Source organism: Salvia hispanica, chromosome 6, assembly GCF_023119035.1.
Source record: "Salvia hispanica cultivar TCC Black 2014 chromosome 6, UniMelb_Shisp_WGS_1.0, whole genome shotgun sequence".
NCBI lineage: Eukaryota > Viridiplantae > Streptophyta > Magnoliopsida > Lamiales > Lamiaceae > Salvia > Salvia hispanica.
Window position 1 is genome coordinate 8,656,783 of NC_062970.1, and position 19,886 is coordinate 8,676,668.

At 37.2% G+C, this 19,886-nt stretch overlaps 6 protein-coding genes across 6 annotated transcripts in view; all 6 read left to right on the plus strand.

The window, feature by feature from the left end:
* The window catches only part of LOC125196813 (methionine aminopeptidase 1A-like), a 101,686-nt gene that overhangs the window by 23,297 nt on the left and 58,503 nt on the right, over positions 1 to 19,886 (plus strand). The window lies entirely within an intron of this gene.
* LOC125196815 (arginase 1, mitochondrial-like) lies at positions 1,181 to 2,555 on the plus strand. Its single transcript, XM_048095448.1, has 4 exons — positions 1,181 to 1,499; positions 1,577 to 1,710; positions 1,789 to 2,109; positions 2,216 to 2,555. Exons 1-4 carry the CDS (start codon positions 1,199 to 1,201, stop codon positions 2,474 to 2,476), a joined length of 1,017 nt encoding a protein of 338 aa, XP_047951405.1. The 5' UTR covers positions 1,181 to 1,198; the 3' UTR covers positions 2,477 to 2,555.
* On the plus strand, positions 3,281 to 4,009 carry LOC125194634 (agamous-like MADS-box protein AGL80). Its single transcript, XM_048092883.1, has one exon. It carries the CDS (start codon positions 3,281 to 3,283, stop codon positions 4,007 to 4,009), a length of 729 nt encoding a protein of 242 aa, XP_047948840.1.
* Positions 4,744 to 9,037, plus strand: LOC125196812 (probable tRNA N6-adenosine threonylcarbamoyltransferase, mitochondrial). Its single transcript, XM_048095443.1, has 13 exons — positions 4,744 to 5,041; positions 5,159 to 5,203; positions 5,847 to 5,921; positions 6,375 to 6,471; positions 6,761 to 6,851; positions 7,378 to 7,427; positions 7,561 to 7,751; positions 7,838 to 7,923; positions 7,996 to 8,071; positions 8,195 to 8,278; positions 8,356 to 8,470; positions 8,568 to 8,656; positions 8,734 to 9,037. The coding sequence occupies exons 1-13, from the start codon at positions 4,775 to 4,777 to the stop codon at positions 8,869 to 8,871; spliced, it is 1,404 nt and encodes a 467-aa protein (XP_047951400.1). The 5' UTR covers positions 4,744 to 4,774; the 3' UTR covers positions 8,872 to 9,037.
* On the plus strand, positions 9,916 to 12,243 carry LOC125194635 (serine carboxypeptidase-like 40). Its single transcript, XM_048092884.1, has 8 exons — positions 9,916 to 10,288; positions 10,377 to 10,484; positions 10,552 to 10,826; positions 11,051 to 11,311; positions 11,402 to 11,520; positions 11,681 to 11,773; positions 11,887 to 11,992; positions 12,088 to 12,243. Exons 1-8 carry the CDS (start codon positions 9,916 to 9,918, stop codon positions 12,241 to 12,243), a joined length of 1,491 nt encoding a protein of 496 aa, XP_047948841.1.
* On the plus strand, positions 14,389 to 19,351 carry LOC125196811 (3-phosphoshikimate 1-carboxyvinyltransferase 2-like). Its single transcript, XM_048095442.1, has 8 exons — positions 14,389 to 14,878; positions 16,645 to 16,889; positions 17,113 to 17,266; positions 17,715 to 17,929; positions 18,008 to 18,125; positions 18,203 to 18,413; positions 18,743 to 18,804; positions 18,903 to 19,351. Exons 1-8 carry the CDS (start codon positions 14,561 to 14,563, stop codon positions 19,119 to 19,121), a joined length of 1,542 nt encoding a protein of 513 aa, XP_047951399.1. The 5' UTR covers positions 14,389 to 14,560; the 3' UTR covers positions 19,122 to 19,351.

Sequence of the window (19,886 nt, forward strand, 5' to 3'; positions counted from 1 at the left end):
TAGGAGATTTCGAGATTTGAGTAGCAAAGTAATTGATGACAATATTCATCCAAGATTTTTCATTATATTATACTACTAGTCTCGTTTTGTCATTTTAAAGTGCGCCAGAAAAATAGCAAATGAGCTAATTTTCGCAAACAAATTAAAATGATAATGGTAAATATTTTTACCCAGAAACTTTTGCCAAGTTGCATGATGAGCGCGTTCCACACACCTGTCCTCTCACTGACCGAGAGGCGCGAGTGGTGTAACTGGTGCAGGTGAGCTAGGTCCATAAGCCAGGCTCGATGCCTTGGCAATGTGGCATGGCTAGTGGCTTGGCCTATGCAGCTCATGCTCTAACTTGATGCCAATGATGGTCTCTTTTAGATTTGACCAATGGATATAGACACGTGTATCATTCTTATTGGTTATTTAAATTAAACTTTATACAATAATAAATACAACTCTCTCAGTTCCAGTATAAGAGTCACATTTTGTCATTTAAGTTCGTCTCAGTTTAAAAGTCACATTTAGAATCTACCATATTTGGACATAAAATTTAACCTCATTATTCATCAAATTTACACTCAAATGCCATTACTTTTATAAAAATAAAACAAAACAAAATCTTAAACATACAAAAAGTCAAAAGGGTCTCACTTTCCACTATCACACTTCAATTATTATACACTCCCAATTTCTTAAAATCCGTGTCATAACTAAATCTTACTCTTAAATTGGGACGGAGGGAGTATCATATTTTCTAGTTTTACATATTTAAAAATATAAATTTCATAGATATTTTTCTATGAATAGAGATAGATCTTGCTATATTTGGACACATCCTAGATTTTTCTTTTCTTTTCGTTGCATATAACATGTTTTAATTCTTTATCTATTACTTTATACAATTTCAAATTTATCATATTTTCTATTTAACATATTTTAAAAATATAAAATTCATAGATATTTTTCAATAAATAGAGATAGATCTTGCCATATTTGGACACATTCTAGATTTCTCTTTCCTTTCTCAGCATATAACATGCATGTTTTAATTGTTTTAAGTATTAGTACTGCAGAAGGACCACGGTCTTATCTTGAGATTATACCCTATTGGTTGGTAAAATTTTATTTAGATAAGAATGTAAAATGTTAGATGTGTATAAATAGAGATGTGATTTTACTTATGAAATATAATCCAGTAGAGGAAAAGATGAAGAGTGTGGCAAGGAGAGGAATCCATTATCTGCATAAGCTGAATGCCGAACACATTCCCAAGCACGTGTTAGAGAAAGGCCAGGATCGTGTTATCGAGGCATCCCTCACACTCATCCGCGAGCGAGCCAAGCTCAAGGGGGAGCTTCTACGGTCTCTGGGAGGCGTGGGGGCATCAGCCGCTCTCCTTGGAGTTCCCTTGGGACACAACTCTTCCTATCTCCAGGGGCCTGCCTTTGCACCTCCATTTATCAGAGAAGCCATTTGGTGTGGTAGTACAAACTCCACCACTGAAGAAGGTAGGTTGATAATTGATAAATACTGTTATAACTTATGTGTGTGCTTGATTTAACTCAACATTAATATATATATGCAGGTAAAGATATTAGTGATCCGAGGGTGATGGTAGATGTAGGCGACGTTCCAGTGCAGGACTTGCGCGATTCTTGCATTGATGATGATAGATTGATGAATATCGTTAGTGATTCTGTTAAGATAGTGATGGAAGAAGTAAGATGGTTCTGTTTTCAAATGTTGTTTTGATTTAGGGATGTGAATATTTATTAATAGTAGTGGTCCATTTTATAGGAGCCATTGAGGCCTGTGGTGCTAGGAGGCGACCACTCTATCTCGTATCCAGTTGTGAGAGCCGTGTCGGAGAAGCTGGGAGGGCCTGTTGATGTTCTTCACCTGGATGCTCATCCGGATATTTATGATGCCTTTGAGGGGAATAAATACTCTCACGCGTCCTCTTTCGCTAGAATCATGGAGGGCGGTTATGCTCGTCGTTTGCTGCAGGTTGGAATAAGGTCTATCAACTGGGAAGGCCGGGAGCAAGGGAAGCGTTTTGGCGTGGAGCAATATGAAATGCGCACGTTTTCAAAGGATCGCAACCAACTCGAGAATCTGGTCTCTCTTTCTCCCAAAACAAAATATTTATGCATGAATGTATTGACATATTGTCCTTGTCCTCTTATTAACTAATACTAGTATACTACTACTTGTATTTTTGTAGAAACTTGGTGAAGGTGTGAAAGGGGTGTATATCTCAATAGATGTGGACTGCTTGGATCCAGCATTTGCGCCGGGAGTGTCTCACTTTGAGCCGGGAGGCCTCTCCTTCCGCGATGTTCTCAACATTCTTCATAACCTCAAAGGCGATATTGTTGCTGCAGATGTGGTTGAGTACAATCCGCAGCGAGACACTGCCGATGCCGTCACGGCAATGGTTGCTGCAAAGCTAGTCAGAGAACTCACTGCAAGGATATCAAAATAATACAATTGTACTTATTAAATAAGGTGTACCAAGTCTTGCAATGACTTATCTACTTAATAAAGTGATTACTCTAAAATAATGAGCTTTGCAACCTGAAAATCTCGTCAGAAAGAAAACATGATGAACTCAAGGATCTCAATGCAGACAACTATAAATACCAAATTGCAATACTACCACAACCACATATTCTCATACTTCATGACAGATACTCTCATTTTTTTCATTTTGTTTGGTCTACCAAAATTAGTCCATTGTCTATTTATGGTAACTTTCTCACAATTAATTAGAGGTTTAATGGGGTCAATTTGTTTAACAAGAGAGACTATATGAGGCTAGTCGAAATTCACATAAAGAAATATGATAAAATACCACATGAAAAAGGGTCATGTGACATTTAAATATTTCCTATGAAGGATTCGACTGATAAAGGCGTCTATATGTTAAAGATTTACCAATAATGATTCTTATCAACTGTAAATTAAACATAGCAAATTAATATAATCCATAACGAAATTATTGTTATTAGTGAGTCCTATTACCTGGCATTCAATGTCGTTTTCAATATATTACAGATTTACTATTCCTGGATCATCCTAAATTACATAATAAAGACTCGTATTACATATGCTTTACATATACAATTCCATAATTCAACAGCCAATTCAGAGACATACCATATATATCTGCCCATTCAAACTTATTCATACATAATACAACATTATGTAGAAGAATTAAACCCCCTTTTTACCTATATATATTTCAACAGAATTAAAAACATAGAAAAAAATCAGTCCATCACTAAACATGCCTCGCCAGAAAACAAAGCATACGCAAATTGTAAGTGAGAGAGTCAGAAAATCCACTTTCAAAAGAAGGCTTGATAGCTTGATCAAGAAAGCACATGAGCTATCAGTGTTGTGTGGCGTAGAGGTAGTTATCATCGTTCATGATCCGAAAGAGTCACATTCGACCCTGTGGCCCTCTCATGATCAGGTCATGAATGGAGTCATGAAGTTCATGGCTCGCTCGAAAGAGCCCGGACCCAAGAAAATGGTCCTGCATGATGAATTCTTGAGTGACAAACTGAAAAGCATGACCGATAGGTTGCTCAAACTTCAAAAGAAGAACGACGAAACAGAGATGAGGTTCCTCATGACTCGGCTCTTTGAAGGTGGAATCTTCACTGAGCTTGATGTGAGGCAGCTAAATGGTTTGGATCAGTTTGTGGAAGAAAAGCTGAAGAAGCTCGAAAACAGGTACAATGAACTTGCAGGGGTACAAGGCCAGCTTATGTGCACTGACAACCTACACCATAGCCAGACGACACCAGCAACGGCAGAACATAGAAGTGTCGATTTTGCAACTACTTCGATTGTGGCGACAGAAGACAAATGGTTCGGCCCTGGCATCCAGAGCAGTTTTGGCATGTCAAGAGGAATAGAGCTAGGATCAACTGAAGTTGCAAGATCCTTCACTGACTGGAATCAGGGTGATGAGTTTGGAAGAGTGTGGCCTACCAATTTCTATCATTGATTTAGATATAATCTTATAGTATTATGTTATGTTTTCCCACCCTAAATTTGAAATTAATGTGTTTATATTTGTTCTCCATCTACTGTGTATGTGATATCCTTTTACATTAGAAGGGGTGAGTTGCTTGTAATTCTGTTGAGGAAGGCAATTAAATGTATTAGAAATTGTATTAGGTGATTCCTATCAACACAATTGCGTCCACTTACTAAGCTAAAAGCGATCTTCGATATAAAGTATGTAACTAAAAATGTCGAGCAAAAATAAGGGCAGACATAGTGCATGTAAAGGAAATGGGGGTAAAATCAATTCTAAAATGGTAATAAATCCAAACAATGAAATGGATTAAAATTCCCATACCTATATCTCACCCTCATCCAACCACAAACAAATTAAACGATTTTCCATATTTTTTTCATAGACCATATGTCAATGTTATGAATTGTGTATGGCTGCTTAATGACTACGGTCGACCAAAAAACTGTCTCAATATTATAGCGATCATCATGACTACAGTCGATAAACAAACTAAAAAATAGTACTATTATTAATGTATACTCCCCCTATCTCATTGTATTTTAATTCACAATGCATTACTTAATTATATAGTCCAAGACAAATTTATGATTTTTATTTTGTACGATTAAAATTTAATTTTGTAAAAAATCTATTAGCAACCAATTTTTATAAAAATAATCGCGAAATTCGTTGGCTATGTTCACAACCAAAAAAGAGAGAAATCGAAATCAGTGAGTGAGTGCATCTCAAATGGCGTCCAATTTAACCCCCTTAACTTCCCGCCTAACCCTTCTCCGCAAGCCCTCAATCCGCTTTTCCACTAAAGCTCTCCAAAAATTGCGATTCATACCCAAATTGAGCAAACCCCTAACGCCTTTTCTTCACCAGACAACTGATTTTGTTTCGGTCCATTATTCGTCTTGCCGGAAGGCGCGAGCCATTCATGCGTCAAGCCAAGAAGAGGAATTGGTTGTTCTTGGTATTGAAACTAGTTGCGACGACACTGCGGCTGCAGTAGTAAGTGCTGCGTCTATCTCGAAATTGTTTTTTTGTGAAGTAAACAACAAAAACTTTTGTTATCTCTTAAAATGAATTATAAAAATCGTTTCTTTTTATATGACGGCGTGATGGTAGGTTCGGAGCAATGGGGAAATCCTTAGCCAAGTCGTGTCTTCACAGGTATGTATAAATTAGTGTCTTTGCTTGTGTGGTTCCTTGAGCTATTTAATCCAATTCTTTCCTTTTTCCTGACTTTGTTTGGGTTGCTATTTGATTTGTGCGTGATGACCATGATTATGATCCCTTCATTCTTGTCTGGGCTGTCTTTTGTGTGAGGCACTGAAATATTTGCTGATTTTCTTTCTCATTCATGATATTTTGGAGCTTGAGTACTCTGTTGATAATGATATTCGATGTGAAGCTTTTTTTGAAGTGGCACATATGATCAAGCATATTCATGTCATGTTGGTATTGGGAGATGTAGTCCTTGTCCTTCAGTGCTCCTCAGTCCAGTTCATCTATTTACTGATGTAACATGTTTGTTGCTACTCAGCTATCCAACATTATCATAATAATGAACTCATGTCATCACTATTGGCCTGAAAGTAGAAGAAGTGCTTGGAAAATTTGAGGGACATATGGTTAGGTTGGGGGAAAATCAAGGAAGGATTATATGCAGCATATTGACATAGTTATGAGATTGATGCAACAATTGTGTTATACTTCCTTTTGAATTTTTTTTCTCTTGTTTTTTACTATACACATAGAACAATACACAATTTTTTTCATGTAATTTACTTAATTTTTCTTCACCTACATCAAGGCTGATCTGCTTGTTCGTTATGGGGGAGTTGCTCCTAAGATGGCAGAAGAAGCACATTCATTGGTTATTGATCAGGTACTGTCCTGCTATCTTGGTATTAAGTATTAACTGTTCTATTTGAAATTATTTTCAGCATTGTTTTCTTTCTCTTCTTAATATGTGATGTCTCTTTAATAAAATGCACCTTTCTCATGATTTGGTCATGGTTATTAATCTACTACTATTACTTTTGCTTGTATATTTTAAAATTAATGGTTAGTTTCTGATTATGCGAGTCTAGTCATGAACCTTCTTCAGGTGAAAGTGACATCAGAGCATTCATATATTAATAACTTGGAAAAATCAAGTACACACTTTAAGATATTTCGAGGAGGAGGCTCTTCTCCTTTTTCTTCCTATGCTCTCTCTCTCCCTTTCTTTGTGGGGATAGGAAGTCCTACTTGTCTTAGTTCCAACTTCCAAATCTATATGTTTATATAGTAGTTATATAGCATCCTCTCTGACATATTTGGTGCTATTTCTGCGCAGGTAGTGCAGGAAGCTCTTGATAAAGCAAAATTAGCCGAGGAAGACCTTTCTGCAGTTGCTGTCACAATTGGTCCTGGTTTAAGCCTTTGCCTGCGTGGTAATTTGCTACATTTCTGTCACTGTTGTCTTTCTTTCTTCTTTTATACTGTCCCACTCTCTCTCATCTTAGTAGACTTAGTCTGATTCCTGGATTGTCTCTTTCTTCCTTTTCCTTCAAGTTGGAAGTGGAGACAAAATTTATTATTTTCATTTGTGATTTCTTGTTTCAATTCTAATCTTGATTTGGTAATCAGAATCTCAGATCACAAGATTTTGGTAGTATAATTGGATAGACATAAAGAACTTTTGTTGAGAGGTTCTTACAATCTGTTATTACATTTTGACAGTTGGTGTTAGGAAAGCTCGGAAACTTGCTGGGGCATATACTCTACCCATTATTGGCGTTCATCACATGGAAGCCCATGCCTTGGTTGCAAGGTAATTACGAGATTCTACGAAAGATTTGTCATTTAAAAAAACATGCTGGATATATAACCTATTTCTTGATATAAACTTTTTATGTCATTTGTCACAATTCATTACTCCCTCCGTCCCTAATAAGTATGAACTATTTCCTTTTTAGTCTGTCCCTGAAAAGTATGAACTTTCTAATTTTGGAAAATCATTTATGTCTAATGAGGTGGGATCCATTTTCCACTAACAATACTTTAAAAACTTTTTCTTTCTCTCTCTCTCTTACTATTCCAATTATGCATTAAAACCTGTGCCGAACCAAATGTTCATACTCTTTGGGGACGGAGGGAGTATTACCTATCTCCTTTGCTGGAAAATGATAACCCTATATCTTTATTTGGATTTAGTAAACATTGTAGTTCGTCTCAATATGGAATGAGAATTTAGAAATGGTTAGTAAAATCTGTAAGTTATATCATGTTACAGCCTTACAGGTCACGTGCTTGATGCTTATGACATATTGAAGACATGACATTTTGTTTTCGTCTAGGTTAGTTCAAAGGGATTTACAGTTCCCTTTCATTGCCTTCCTCATCTCAGGTATGATCATAACTAAGTACTTTTTCACTTCAATTTTGCACAATATACTAAGCATGCATAATCTCAAGTAAGAGACATACAATGATTTCCGACAAGATAACTGATCATTACTGGGATCTATGTGTTCACTTAGGCGGTCATAATCTTCTTGTTCTTGCGCGTGATCTTGGCCATTACATACAACTTGGGACCACGATAGATGATGCGATTGGAGAGGCATATGATAAGACAGCCAAATGGCTTGGTCTTGATATGAGGAAGAGTGGAGGCCCTGCTGTAGAGGAGCTGGCTCGAGAGGGTGATGAAAAATCTATTATATTCAAGGCTAGCTGTCCTCCAAAACCTCAACCAGATTCTTACCCTGATTCAAACCTTTCTGATTGCGATATTAATGTTTTGATTTTCTGCAGGTTCCCATGAAACAGCACAAAGACTGCAATTTCTCATATGCAGGTCTGAAGACTCAAGTCAGATTGGCAATTGAATCCAAAAATATGTAATTTCTTTTAACCATTAGTTTCTTCTACGTTGGTCTTCCCAATAGCTAAACATTTATTTGTTGGTGCAGTGATGCTGCAATACATGTTGCTGAAGCTAGTGAGGAAGACAGAAAGGCTCGGGCTGATATTGCAGCCTCTTTTCAGGTGATCTACTCTGAGACTTCTCTCCTCCGTTTCCTTCCTTCTTTCTGGTGTATTCTGCTGTTAAACCTGCACCAATGCTATCTAATCTTTGCTCTTGAACTTCACAAATACATGTGATTGCAGCGGGTTGCGGTGCTGCATTTGGAAGAAAAATGTGAAAGAGCGATTGAATGGGCAATGGAGATCGAGCCTTCTGTGAAGCATCTGGTTAGAAAAATACAGTAATTTCTTGTATCCTGAATATTGTCACCCATGACATGTGTGCTGTATCGTTCCTTGTACAGGTGGTCTCAGGAGGCGTTGCATCCAACCAATATGTCAGGTCTCGCCTCAATAAGATTGTCGAGAAGAAAGGCCTGCAACTTGTATGCCCTCCTCCCAGTCTTTGTACTGACAATGGTAGTAGTCTAACTCTCCCCCATGTCGTCTCGTTTTTGGCTTACATAGATCTGAAAATAGCTGACACGCAGTTTGTGTTCCCTTTTGTTTGTGATAGGCACAATGATTGCTTGGGCCGGCATCGAGCATTTCCGCATGGGAAGATACGATCCTCCGCCACCTGCATGTGAACCGGAGGATGCTGTGGTTCGTCTCCTTTACTTTGTTAAGAATTTGTATTATTTCATAAACTGATTTTCTTGCTTTGTGTGTATGTATATCAGCTTGATCTCCGGCCAAGGTGGCCGTTGGGCGAGGAATTGGCTCAGGGAAGAAGTGAAGCACGGTCGATGAAAACAGCTCGGATTCATCCCTCTCTCACCTCTCTGATTAAAGCATCTATGCAGCAGCAGCAGCCTTGAGCTCAAGAATATTTGTATGGGTTGGATATTTATATTTTTGTATATTACCTTAAATTATTTTTGTATATTCCCTTGTATTCTAGTGCAGTTTGATTTTTGTGTAAGTTGCAAAAGTGAATTGCTTAAAAGTGTAGTTTTCATGAGTTTTGAGATTGATTCTTCGCAACTCATGGTGTATCTGGCTAAAAATTGAAATTGGCATTCTTGCCCCAAAAGGACTAAAGGTGTTATGTTTGTTTGAATAAACAGAAAATTTTGTAGATATATTTCACTTTGATCTTCACTAACACTCGACGATTTACTTTTCTACAGCAAAATCTTGGTAAGGGATAGAGAAATTTTGAAAATCTTTAGAAAAAACCCTTCACTACTCTTTGCAGTATCCACCACTGATCTGAAGCTTATTCATGTCCACCACTGTATTTATAATTTTTTATATGAAGGTGCAAATTGTACAACAAATAATTGCATAAAACAATAAATTAAAATTACAATAATATTTAAAATCAGAACAATTCAAAATAGCAAGGACTTTTTAATTGAGGATATCACATAAAACAATCAAATTTTAGAGCATAGTATTAAAATCAATTAAATTCAGTAAACCACCTAAAATAATATAATATTAAAAATCAAAATAATTAAGAAATAGTAAATCACCTAATAACTGCAAAACAAATCAGGAGCGCAAATTTACTAAAAAACTAAAAAAAGTTAGTCACATAACTAAAAACTAAAGCGCATATATTAACAAAACTGAATAATACACGAAAGGAAATGTGTGCAATACAATAACTTACTATTAATGTAAATATGAACTAAATATATTGGTCAGCTCACTATATATGCATGATACGCTATACAAATACAAATTATACAATCACAGATTCTATCAAAGGTAAATTAAAATGGTATAAATACAATGATCAATTACGATAAATACAAAATCAATACAATAATATGGAAATGATTACTTTCCTTCTCAAACCTCATGTTTGACTCTATTTAAATCCAACAATTTCATCATCACTCATACACCGAAAAATGTATTCTCTCACAACATTTCTCCTTCTTCTTGGCATTGCACTACTTCAATGGCCTCAAATCAAAGCTACCAATCAAATCGATTTTCTCTCTCGCCTTTACAAGGAGAAGTTTCATACAAACAGCATTGATAGAAGCTATTTCAATGCAAGCCATCACTCACACAACGTCGAAATTCTCTCTCAAAAAGGGTTGAAAGAGAATGACCTAATCGAGAAACTACCCGGCCAGCCCCATATCCCGGTCAAACAGTACGGTGGGTACGTGACCGTGAACCAGGCCGCTGGTCGAGCATTCTACTACTACTTTGTTGAGGCTCAACCTCGACGAGATCATCATAAAGAAATGCCTCTTCTTCTATGGCTCAATGGAGGTGATCATCAATTTCTTCACTTTTACTTTCTTTCTCATTGCTTTGGTATATGAAGTTTGAAGTTTAAATATTATTGAAATTTGAGCAGGGCCTGGCTGCTCATCTCTTGCTTATGGAGCAATGCAAGAGCTTGGGCCGTTCCGTGTCCACAGCGATGGCAAAACTCTCTACAAAAATCCATGGTCATGGCATCATGGTATGTAACCATACGTTCGAATGTATATTTAATTACTTTTTGAAAATAATTTGTTGTTTTTTTTAAGCTGCAAATCTGTTGTTTTTGGAGTCTCCTGCCGGGGTCGGCTTCTCGTACTCAAACACGACGTCGGATTTCAAACGTGGAGGCGACGCAAAGACGGCCATCGACAACTATGCATTCTTGGTGAACTGGTTGGAGAGGTTTCCTGAGTACAAAGGGAGAGAATTTTTCATCTCTGGAGAGAGTTATGCAGGCCATTATGTGCCTCAGTTGGCACACACAATTCTTCATCATAATAAAAAGGCTGGCAAGACAATTATAAATCTCAAGGGAATTCTTGTAAGTCTTTTTTAAAAAAAATTAATTTGTGCATTGTTTATGAGTGCTTTTCAATTTTAGATGAGCATGGAGAAACTATACTATAATTTAGTTATGTCCATTTAATGAGCAATTCCACAATTATAAACCCTAGTAACATTTATCTTAGTATGGCTATTTATTCACAAAATAAAATCTGAAATTGAAAAATGACACGCATATATATGGCGTGGTTATGAATGCAGATCGGAAATGCTGTGATAAACGACGAGACGGACGCAATAGGGATGTACGAGTACTATGCAAGCCATGCTCTCGTATCAGATGAAATCACGAAACAAGTATTGAGATATTGCGATTTCTCCCCTAAGGCGACGGAGCAATCGGATAAATGCAACGAAGCTCAGCAACAAGTTGATAAAAACACTAATAATATTGATATCTACAGCATTTACTCTCCCCTCTGCCACAACTCTGATCTCACTCCAAAACCAACCAAGGCTTCGGTAACATATACTTTCTCCTTTCTCATCACTTATTTATATTTTATTTTATACAATCATAATAATAATACTCATATATATTGAATAATGCAGGTGTTGCACACGGATCCTTGCAGTGATTATTATGTGTATGCATATTTGAACAGAAAAGATGTTCAGAAAGCACTTCATGCCAATGTTACCAAAATCCCTTATGACTGGGAACCATGCAGGTAATTATTTTTTTATCATTACATAATTTTACTAATATGTATATATTTGATTGAATTATAGTAGTACTAATATCTAATTTTCCATCAAAATTTATGCATTTAATGGTTGTTATTTATAGTTTAAATTTATGCTGAGACCAGTTTTGTTCAATATTTGTAGCAATGTGCTCGAAAAATGGACGGATAGTGCACCGAGTAGTCTTCCACTTCTGCAAGAGTTTATGGCTAACGGGCTTCGAGTTTGGGTATTTAGGTAAATCTAACAACTTCTCCCTCACATTTATGTGTTAATTCAGGCAATGTTATTGAGTTTATGATTGATTGATATTATTTGAAATCATAACAAGTTTTTGTTGTATATTGCAGTGGAGACACAGATGGAAGAGTTCCAGTTACTTCAACAAAGATTTCCCTTAACAAATTGAAACTTCCTATGAAAACTCTGTGGCACCCTTGGTTCCTTGAAGGAGAGGTATGTGCAAATCTTAAAATTGATTTCAACAACTTTGATCTACTAAGTTTTTATGATAAGCATGAAATAAATTACAATTTTTTTAAATAATGCAGGTTGGTGGGTATACACAAGTGTATAAAGGAGATATAACATTTGCTACAGTAAGAGGGGCAGGGCATCAAGTGCCTAGTTATCAACCGGCTCGAGCTCTTTCCCTTGTTCTGCACTTTGTTGATGGGACAGAACTCCCTAATTCTTCAAGACTTTAGCTCTTGTCTTTATTCTTCAACTCATTGGTTGTAATAAGTATCTTTTGCACAGGCTCAAAGCAAATGAATAAATCAAATATCAATTGAGCACACACTTGATATTTAATTAGCTTCTTCTACTTAATTAGTCTCGCATTCTACAAGCAATTTAATAAAATTTACCCTTTGTCATTTATGTTGAGTTGTATTGCAAATTGCAAGGAGTAGAAACATCAAACAAGAAGAAGTGAGTGGATGTATTCGGACTTGTTGCATCAATGTTTAGAAAATAAAATTGGACGAACAAGTGAATTGGCAACATTATTGGTTTATAGTTTAATCAGTCAAACCGGTTCGATCAACCGTAAGTATAGGTATCAGATTACTCGGGATTCACTAATTACCGGGGCCTCTTTTTATTGATTGTGGTCTAAGATGGCTAATCTCAGAAGTACAAGCTAATTACAAAGGTATAACCAAGATTACAAACACTCTAAGTACAAATGGTTACAAATCAGATGCCCTAGCTACACTATAACCTCAGTTTCACCTATTATGAGCCAACGTAGCCTCCTCAACACAAGGATCAACACTAATCTCTTGGAACACTGCTTCGCAACACAAGAACCCTCAAAGAAACCTCCAATCACAACTAAGTCCAACACGGAAGTTGGACTAAACCCTAGATCTGAGAAGGAACACTCAAGGACTCGCTTCACTCAAGATCTAAACATATGAACCTCTATAGAACCGAGAATCATCGGTGGAAACAAGAGATTGGAGAAGATCGCCGGCGAACAAGGCCGGAATCTAGAGAGAGGTTAGAGAGAAGGCGGAGCAAAACGCAAGAGAGAGAGAGAGCGTCTGGATTCGAATAAGTGTAGCCGAAGAGTCTAGAGACTCATAACAAACACACATATCAATCCAACGGCCCAGAAGCATGATCCTTGTGGAACTGCTACGTGGCAAGCATCAGCACCATCAAATAAGTAACAGGTCTGCACAAACGGGCCAAACTTATTAATAAATTGGGCCACACATATTAGTTATATCAGGCAAGCCCAATATAATTAATATACTGGTCCAACACATAAATTGGTCCACATAATATTCAACAGTAAGAAAAAAACGTTAATCTTCAGAACATAGATGTTCAAGATCGTCCACCATACGGTCTTTAAATATCCACATTCTATATATATACTCCATCTGTCCAATTAAAAATGAAACGTTGTACTTTTTAGGTTGTTCCATTAAAATTCAAATGTTTCCTAAAATAAAAACAACATCATCTCTACTTTTTTTCATCTATTTTATTTTACTATTTCTACGTTAACTCACAAAACAACACTGCATAAATCTCATGCCGAAATCTAAATGTTTCATAATTATTGGGACGGAGGGAGTGTTTCATACACACTGATTAACACTTTTAGCGCGGCACAAATTTTAAGTAGAATGGAGATAAAAAGAAAAAAATAATTAAATTATTACTAGTAAAAAATTAAATATATCTTATTGTAAAAAAAATATCTAAAATAAAAGTGACTTATTTTTATGAAAGGTTTAAAAATGAATATATTAGCTAAAAAGTATTTCATCCGTTCCATAGTAGTAGATGCATTTCTTTCCGGTATAAAGATTAAGAAAAATTGTACTATTAAGTGAATTAAGTAAAGAAAGAGTAAATAGAAAATGAAAAAGATAGAGAGATGGAGATAGAATAAATTAAGAGAGGATAAAGTAAGTGAGAAAAAATATGTTACTCTCTCCGTCCCGGCTAAGATGACACATTGCTTAGCCGGCACGGGGTTTTAGGAATTATTGGTTAAAGTGTTTAATTAGAGAGAGAAACGGTGGGTGTAAGTATTAAAGTAGAGAGATAAAGAAAGATGGATATTTTAATAGGAGTGAGAAAAAGTTGTTGAGTGTATTAATTGGAGAGAGAAAATTTCTGAAAAAGGAAATGTGTCATCTTAGTTGGGACAAACTAAAAAGGAAAATATGTCATCTTAAGCGGGACAGAGAAAGTACTTAGAAAATGACTCTACTGGAATACATACCAAAATAGCAAAATAACTTTATCACGGAAGAAGAGAGAGCAAACAAATTTATTTATCAACATATTCAACACGTTTCGAAAGTTGAGCAGACAAAAGTGGTTGGTGAAGGCACAAGAGTCGTTCGCGACACAGACCCTGCCTAGTTGAACTTCAACCTAACCCCTCACATCTTCACATCTTCACATCTACACCAATTCATATCTCAGATTCTGGGAAAGGGATCAAGAATCATCACATTCTCCTCTCACTTGCTCAAAAACACCTCTTCATAATTAATGGCGCACAATCTCGCCCCGCCCAAATTCTCAATTCCTAATGCTAAATCTCCGGTTTCAACATCCTCTTCCTTGTTTTTCGCCCCCAAGACTCTCAACAATTCGTCGAAAGGATCGTGGGGTTCGGGTAAAGGTTCCGTCTTGACGGTTAAAAGGACAAACCAATTGAGAGTTGTGGCTTCGGTCGCAACAGCGGAGAAGCCGTCGACGGTGCCGGAGATCGTGCTACAACCCATCAAAGAAATCTCCGGCACTGTTAAGTTGCCGGGCTCGAAATCACTCTCCAACCGAATTTTGCTTCTTGCTGCTCTGTCTGAGGTATATTACTTACACACTTGATTGTCCATTTTTTTTTCCTTTTTCTTAAATTGCCACAATGCATGTTATATTAAAGGGTTTATTTTTATGGCTATTGGTCTTGAAGGTGGCACATTTTTTTTATCTATTGTTATAAACGCAATGTTTATTTATGTGTTCTGCACACTTGTTCTAATACTGAATGTGAGTGAGATCATAAAAAAATTGATTTTAGTAATCGTAGTATCATTTGTGTAAGCATTATGTTACTCTTGATGAGTTTGAGACAAGACTAGATCTATTTCAATGCAACCTGGATGTTAAGGCCTCACATACTAGTAGTTATATTTCCATTATTGAGCTGCCAAGAAATCTCCCCCTTTGGTTATGTGGTTGGCATAGAGATGATGAATTTCTATGGGACGGAGGGAGAAATAGTTTAGTAATTGGTGAATCTATCTCCAATACTTATGCTGGAATATATTTCTTTAGGATTACTTGTTTGAAGCACTTGTTCGTCTGTAGCTGAAGATGAGAGTGTGAGAAGAAAAGTATCACATAAATTTTCTGTTCTTTTATACTCCCTCCGTCCCAAGTTACTTGAGTTGTATACCTTTTTGGGTTGTCTCAAGTTAGTCATTTCTCTTTTTGGCTAAAAACAAAACATGCAATCACACCTACTTTATTCTTTCTTTTACTTACTCTCTCTTCTTTCTCTTACTTTATTCCCTCCTCTACTTTATTTAAGAGCATCCACAATAGAACTAAGCCAGCCATAGGCCAGCCACTTTCTCTCCCTGCCACGTCAGCAACACTAAAAATCCACCTGCCACATTAGATTTAGGCCAGCCATAGGCCAGCCGCAATAAAAATAATTCAAAAACAACTACATTTACGGAAAAAAATTTACGATTAAATTACGGAATTAAATTTACGATACATATACGGGAAAAATTCGTTAATTTTATTTAAATAAAAAAGTACATTAACTAAAAATAAAAAAAATTACATAATAAAAAAAATCCGGACTTCCACACACGAGCCACCGCCCCACTCTACTCCTCACTAATTTATTAAAAAAATTCATTAAAAAATGTTAGTATGCCTTGAATCCGTTATAGTTTGCCGCTAGCCGAACGGGGGTCTCGCTGAGACATGTTTCTATTTTTTAGGTCTTAATTTTGTATTGGGCCTAACCCGTCGTCTGTGTGCCTATTTAAAAAAAATGCAACCGGATAAAATGAAACTTTAATCGCGTTTATATAGTTTTTCAAAAAATATTTTTAAAAAAATTAAAAAATAGCGCTGGCCGATCGGTACGCCACAATGGCGGCCAGCGCCCTCAAATCGGCTAGCCCACGCCGATTTTGCGCTGGTCGTTTCCAATAGTTCGACTAGCGACGCGAATCGGCTAGCCGGTGGGCTAGCCGCTATTGTGGATGCTCTAACTCACTAAACACAACTTTCTTAAATCTCATGCCGAAAATAAACGCCTCCAGTAACTTGGGACGGAGGAAGTATATATTATCACATTTTGAACCTTTCACATCAACCTCAAATTTTCATTTGATTAATGTTAGCAATACTTTAGGAGTCCCTAGGCTCTTATCACAGGTCAATTTCAAGTATATTTTATTTTTTTATCTGTAAATTTATAAGTTAGTCAGTCATAAGATGCAACAAACTTCTGGTGGATCTTGAACTACGCGCTCCACAGTTATCTATTAATTTTTGAATTTATGTCTTCTTTTAAGAATGTTCCTGAAATAACGTTACATGTTTTCCAGGGAACGACTGTTGTGGACAACTTACTAAGCAGTGATGATATTCATTATATGCTTGGTGCCTTAAGGACTCTTGGGCTAGATGTGGAAGAAGACAAAGCTAATCAACGTGCGGTTGTGGGAGGCTCGGGTGGTTTATTTCCAGCTTCTAAAGAAGCTAAGGAAGAAATTCAACTTTTCTTGGGAAATGCAGGAACAGCAATGCGCCCATTGACTGCTGCAGTTGTTGCTGCTGGCGGGAATGCAAGGTATATTATTTACACACTTTCCACTTGTATTATATTTATGCCTGATCCTTGAGAGCGTTTCTTGTGATTCTGTTTGAGTTTTTAGACAAATGCTGTATCTGCAAGGGGCACTTAATACAATAAAATATTTCAATTGATTTGTTTGCATGCTAAGCTGCTACTAAATCCTTAGTGTGATCGGGTTTCTTACTGTCTGGCATATACACTCTGCTATTACTTTCAGCTATGTGCTGGATGGAGTTCCTCGCATGAGAGAGAGACCTATTGGTGATTTAGTCACTGGACTTCAGCAGCTTGGTGCTGAAGTTGATTGTTTCCTGGGCACTGATTGTCCCCCTGTTCGTGTTATTGGAAAAGGAGGTCTTCCTGGTGGGAAGGTGGGTCTTCGTTTCATATGGAATTTAGTTGCGTTTGTGGTAATTATTCAGGCATGCTTGCATGACTATGTCACGTACAGTAATGTCATATGCAAGCTTCAAAGTGATACCTATCTTGTCAATTCTCTCTAAGACGAAACGATACAACTTTCTGCTTATAAATGAGACTTGGGAGAAGCTAATAAATGTTGAATTTTTTGCCTTATTACTTTTCTTACATATTGGAACTGGATAGATTGATTCATTCAAAGTACCGAATGTGCTATTGTGAGTGTTGTTTTCGGTGCCAAAGATATTTGAAATGTACTTGATCTGGATAAGAGTACTGAAAGAACTTCTCCCTCCCTCTGAGCTTTACTTCCTCATTTGGGAAGGGAAACAACACTTTCCGTTAGAAGACCGAGAATTTATGATTTATCTTCTCTATGTTCTTTCCTTATGTTTGCAGGTGAAACTATCTGGATCCATAAGCAGCCAATACCTGACTGCTCTGCTCATGGCCGCACCCCTGGCTTTAGGAGATGTTGAGATTGAAATCATTGACAAACTCATTTCTGTGCCTTATGTGGAGATGACACTTAAATTGATGGAACGCTTTGGCGTCTCAGTAGAGCACAGTGACAGCTGGGACCGGTTCTTGGTCCGAGGAGGTCAAAAGTACAAGTAAGTTCTCTCCACTAATCTGTAAGCAGCTAAGAGTAACTCGATTTTGTCGAAGCTTTAACTTGATGCATTCATCAGGTCTCCTGGGAAAGCCTATGTGGAAGGCGATGCCTCGAGCGCCAGTTACTTCTTGGCAGGCGCTGCTGTTACTGGTGGAACCATTACTGTTGAAGGGTGTGGAACAAGCAGTTTGCAGGTATTTGGACCCCATACGATGTTGTGATCTTCCTGAGGTTTTCAATTTCTAATATCTTCTTCTCCTGTGTTTTGAAGGGTGATGTTAAATTTGCCGAGGTTCTTGAAAAAATGGGTGCTGAAGTTACCTGGACCGAGAACAGTGTGACTGTTAAAGGACCTCCTCGTGATGCATTTGGGAGGAAACATTTGCGACCTGTTGACATAAACATGAACAAAATGCCCGATGTGGCCATGACTCTCGCTGTTGTGGCACTTTTCGCAGATGGACCCACTGCTATAAGAGATGGTATGACCGCCTTAATTCAAGTAGTATAACAAGTTTTTGGCAACCTCTTATCATATGTTTGTCTTCTGTAATTTTGTTTAATTAGTGAATAGTAATGGGTGAAATAGTTGGACACAAGGGGTTTCGATATAGTTAAAAATGAAAACGAAAGCAACATAAATGATACCTTACCTTTAATCCTTAATCCTATCTTGAAACAATGGACCTGAACTAGGAACATCTATTCTCAATTTCTTTGATCAACTTTTGCTCACTTTGTTTCCTTTTCCTCAGATTCTTCTACTTTCGATACTAATTAAGCTGACTTCTTTTCCCTCATTTGTTTGCAGTGGCTAGCTGGAGGGTTAAAGAAACCGAAAGGATGATTGCCATATGCACAGAACTTAGAAAGGTTTGTTGCTTTTTAGGCGTGCCTCCTCGATAGATAGATGGATATCTATTGTGTTGTTGTGATCTTATATCATTGCTCTACTCGTATCTATGTTTCAGTTGGGAGCAACGGTTGAGGAAGGGGCAGATTATTGTGTGATCACACCACCCGAGAAATTGAATGTGACGGCCATTGACACGTATGATGATCATAGGATGGCGATGGCCTTCTCTCTCGCTGCATGTGCTGAGGTTCCAGTGACCATCAAGGACCCCGGATGCACCCGTAAGACCTTCCCCAACTATTTTGACGTGCTTGCTACGTTTTCCAAGCACTGAAAGACGAGGAAGCGAATGAACAATGAATCGCAGATTACAGTGAGAATTGTTTTAACAGTGAAAAAACATATTTAATGCTGGAAATAATTTTTGTTGTAGACATAGATTGAATTGTTGTGAGCATTTCTTGAAAAATAATTAGTGTTTCGTGTGATGTATTCTTGTCAACTTGGCCAGCCATGCCATGCAATGCCATGTGAAGAGCAATAATATATCCTAGATTATTATAAGGGTTTTTGCCTTAAAAACCATAAACTTTTCTCGAATTCCAGTTTTTCTCACCAACTTTAAAATTTGTTTTTAAAACCACGAACTTTTGATTCGTTTGCTATTTACCAACCCGACCCGAATACCAAAACTCCGGTGCAAAATTGTCTAACGTGGATAATCGGAAACATGACTTGGAAACTGATTTGTTGACAGTGAAATCACGCTATTTTTTGAATTAAAACTTAAACTTAAATAAGTAATCTTCAAATAAAATTTCTGGAGATGCACTCTGCAATTCTGAAGCTCTTCAATCTGCAAAAAATTTAAGAAATAATCTTCAATGAATTTCTCAAGATGCAATCTGCAAATCTCGAGATACTCCTTCATCGATATCTCTTCAATCTGCAATTCATACGGCCAAATCTCTTTCTCAGCTCTGCCTCAATTCTCTCTCACAGCCGCGCGCAGCTTTGCTGCCTCCGTCGAATTGAATGTAGCTTGAGCGATCAGATGCAGCCACCTTCGTTCCCATCTTCACCGGGGATCTTACGTCCA

What these genes read in the sequence shown, in the direction of transcription:
- LOC125196815 (XM_048095448.1), top strand. Translation starts at nt 1,199, where the DNA reads ATGAAGAGTGTGGCAAGGAGAGGAATCCATTATCTGCATAAGCTGAAT. An exon ending in AAACTCCACCACTGAAGAAG is followed by an intron (nt 1,500 to 1,576) that starts GTAGGTTGATAA and finishes ATATATATGCAG; the next exon opens with GTAAAGATATTAGTGATCCG. An exon ending in GCAACCAACTCGAGAATCTG is followed by an intron (nt 2,110 to 2,215) that starts GTCTCTCTTTCT and finishes GTATTTTTGTAG; the next exon opens with AAACTTGGTGAAGGTGTGAA.
- LOC125194634 (XM_048092883.1), top strand. Translation starts at nt 3,281, where the DNA reads ATGCCTCGCCAGAAAACAAAGCATACGCAAATTGTAAGTGAGAGAGTC.
- LOC125196812 (XM_048095443.1), top strand. Translation starts at nt 4,775, where the DNA reads ATGGCGTCCAATTTAACCCCCTTAACTTCCCGCCTAACCCTTCTCCGC. An exon ending in GCCAAGTCGTGTCTTCACAG is followed by an intron (nt 5,204 to 5,846) that starts GTATGTATAAAT and finishes ACCTACATCAAG; the next exon opens with GCTGATCTGCTTGTTCGTTA. An exon ending in CATTGCCTTCCTCATCTCAG is followed by an intron (nt 7,428 to 7,560) that starts GTATGATCATAA and finishes GTGTTCACTTAG; the next exon opens with GCGGTCATAATCTTCTTGTT.
- LOC125194635 (XM_048092884.1), top strand. Translation starts at nt 9,916, where the DNA reads ATGTATTCTCTCACAACATTTCTCCTTCTTCTTGGCATTGCACTACTT. An exon ending in TCTTCTATGGCTCAATGGAG is followed by an intron (nt 10,289 to 10,376) that starts GTGATCATCAAT and finishes AAATTTGAGCAG; the next exon opens with GGCCTGGCTGCTCATCTCTT. An exon ending in TATGACTGGGAACCATGCAG is followed by an intron (nt 11,521 to 11,680) that starts GTAATTATTTTT and finishes CAATATTTGTAG; the next exon opens with CAATGTGCTCGAAAAATGGA.
- LOC125196811 (XM_048095442.1), top strand. Translation starts at nt 14,561, where the DNA reads ATGGCGCACAATCTCGCCCCGCCCAAATTCTCAATTCCTAATGCTAAA. An exon ending in CGAGGAGGTCAAAAGTACAA is followed by an intron (nt 17,930 to 18,007) that starts GTAAGTTCTCTC and finishes TGCATTCATCAG; the next exon opens with GTCTCCTGGGAAAGCCTATG. An exon ending in TATGCACAGAACTTAGAAAG is followed by an intron (nt 18,805 to 18,902) that starts GTTTGTTGCTTT and finishes TCTATGTTTCAG; the next exon opens with TTGGGAGCAACGGTTGAGGA.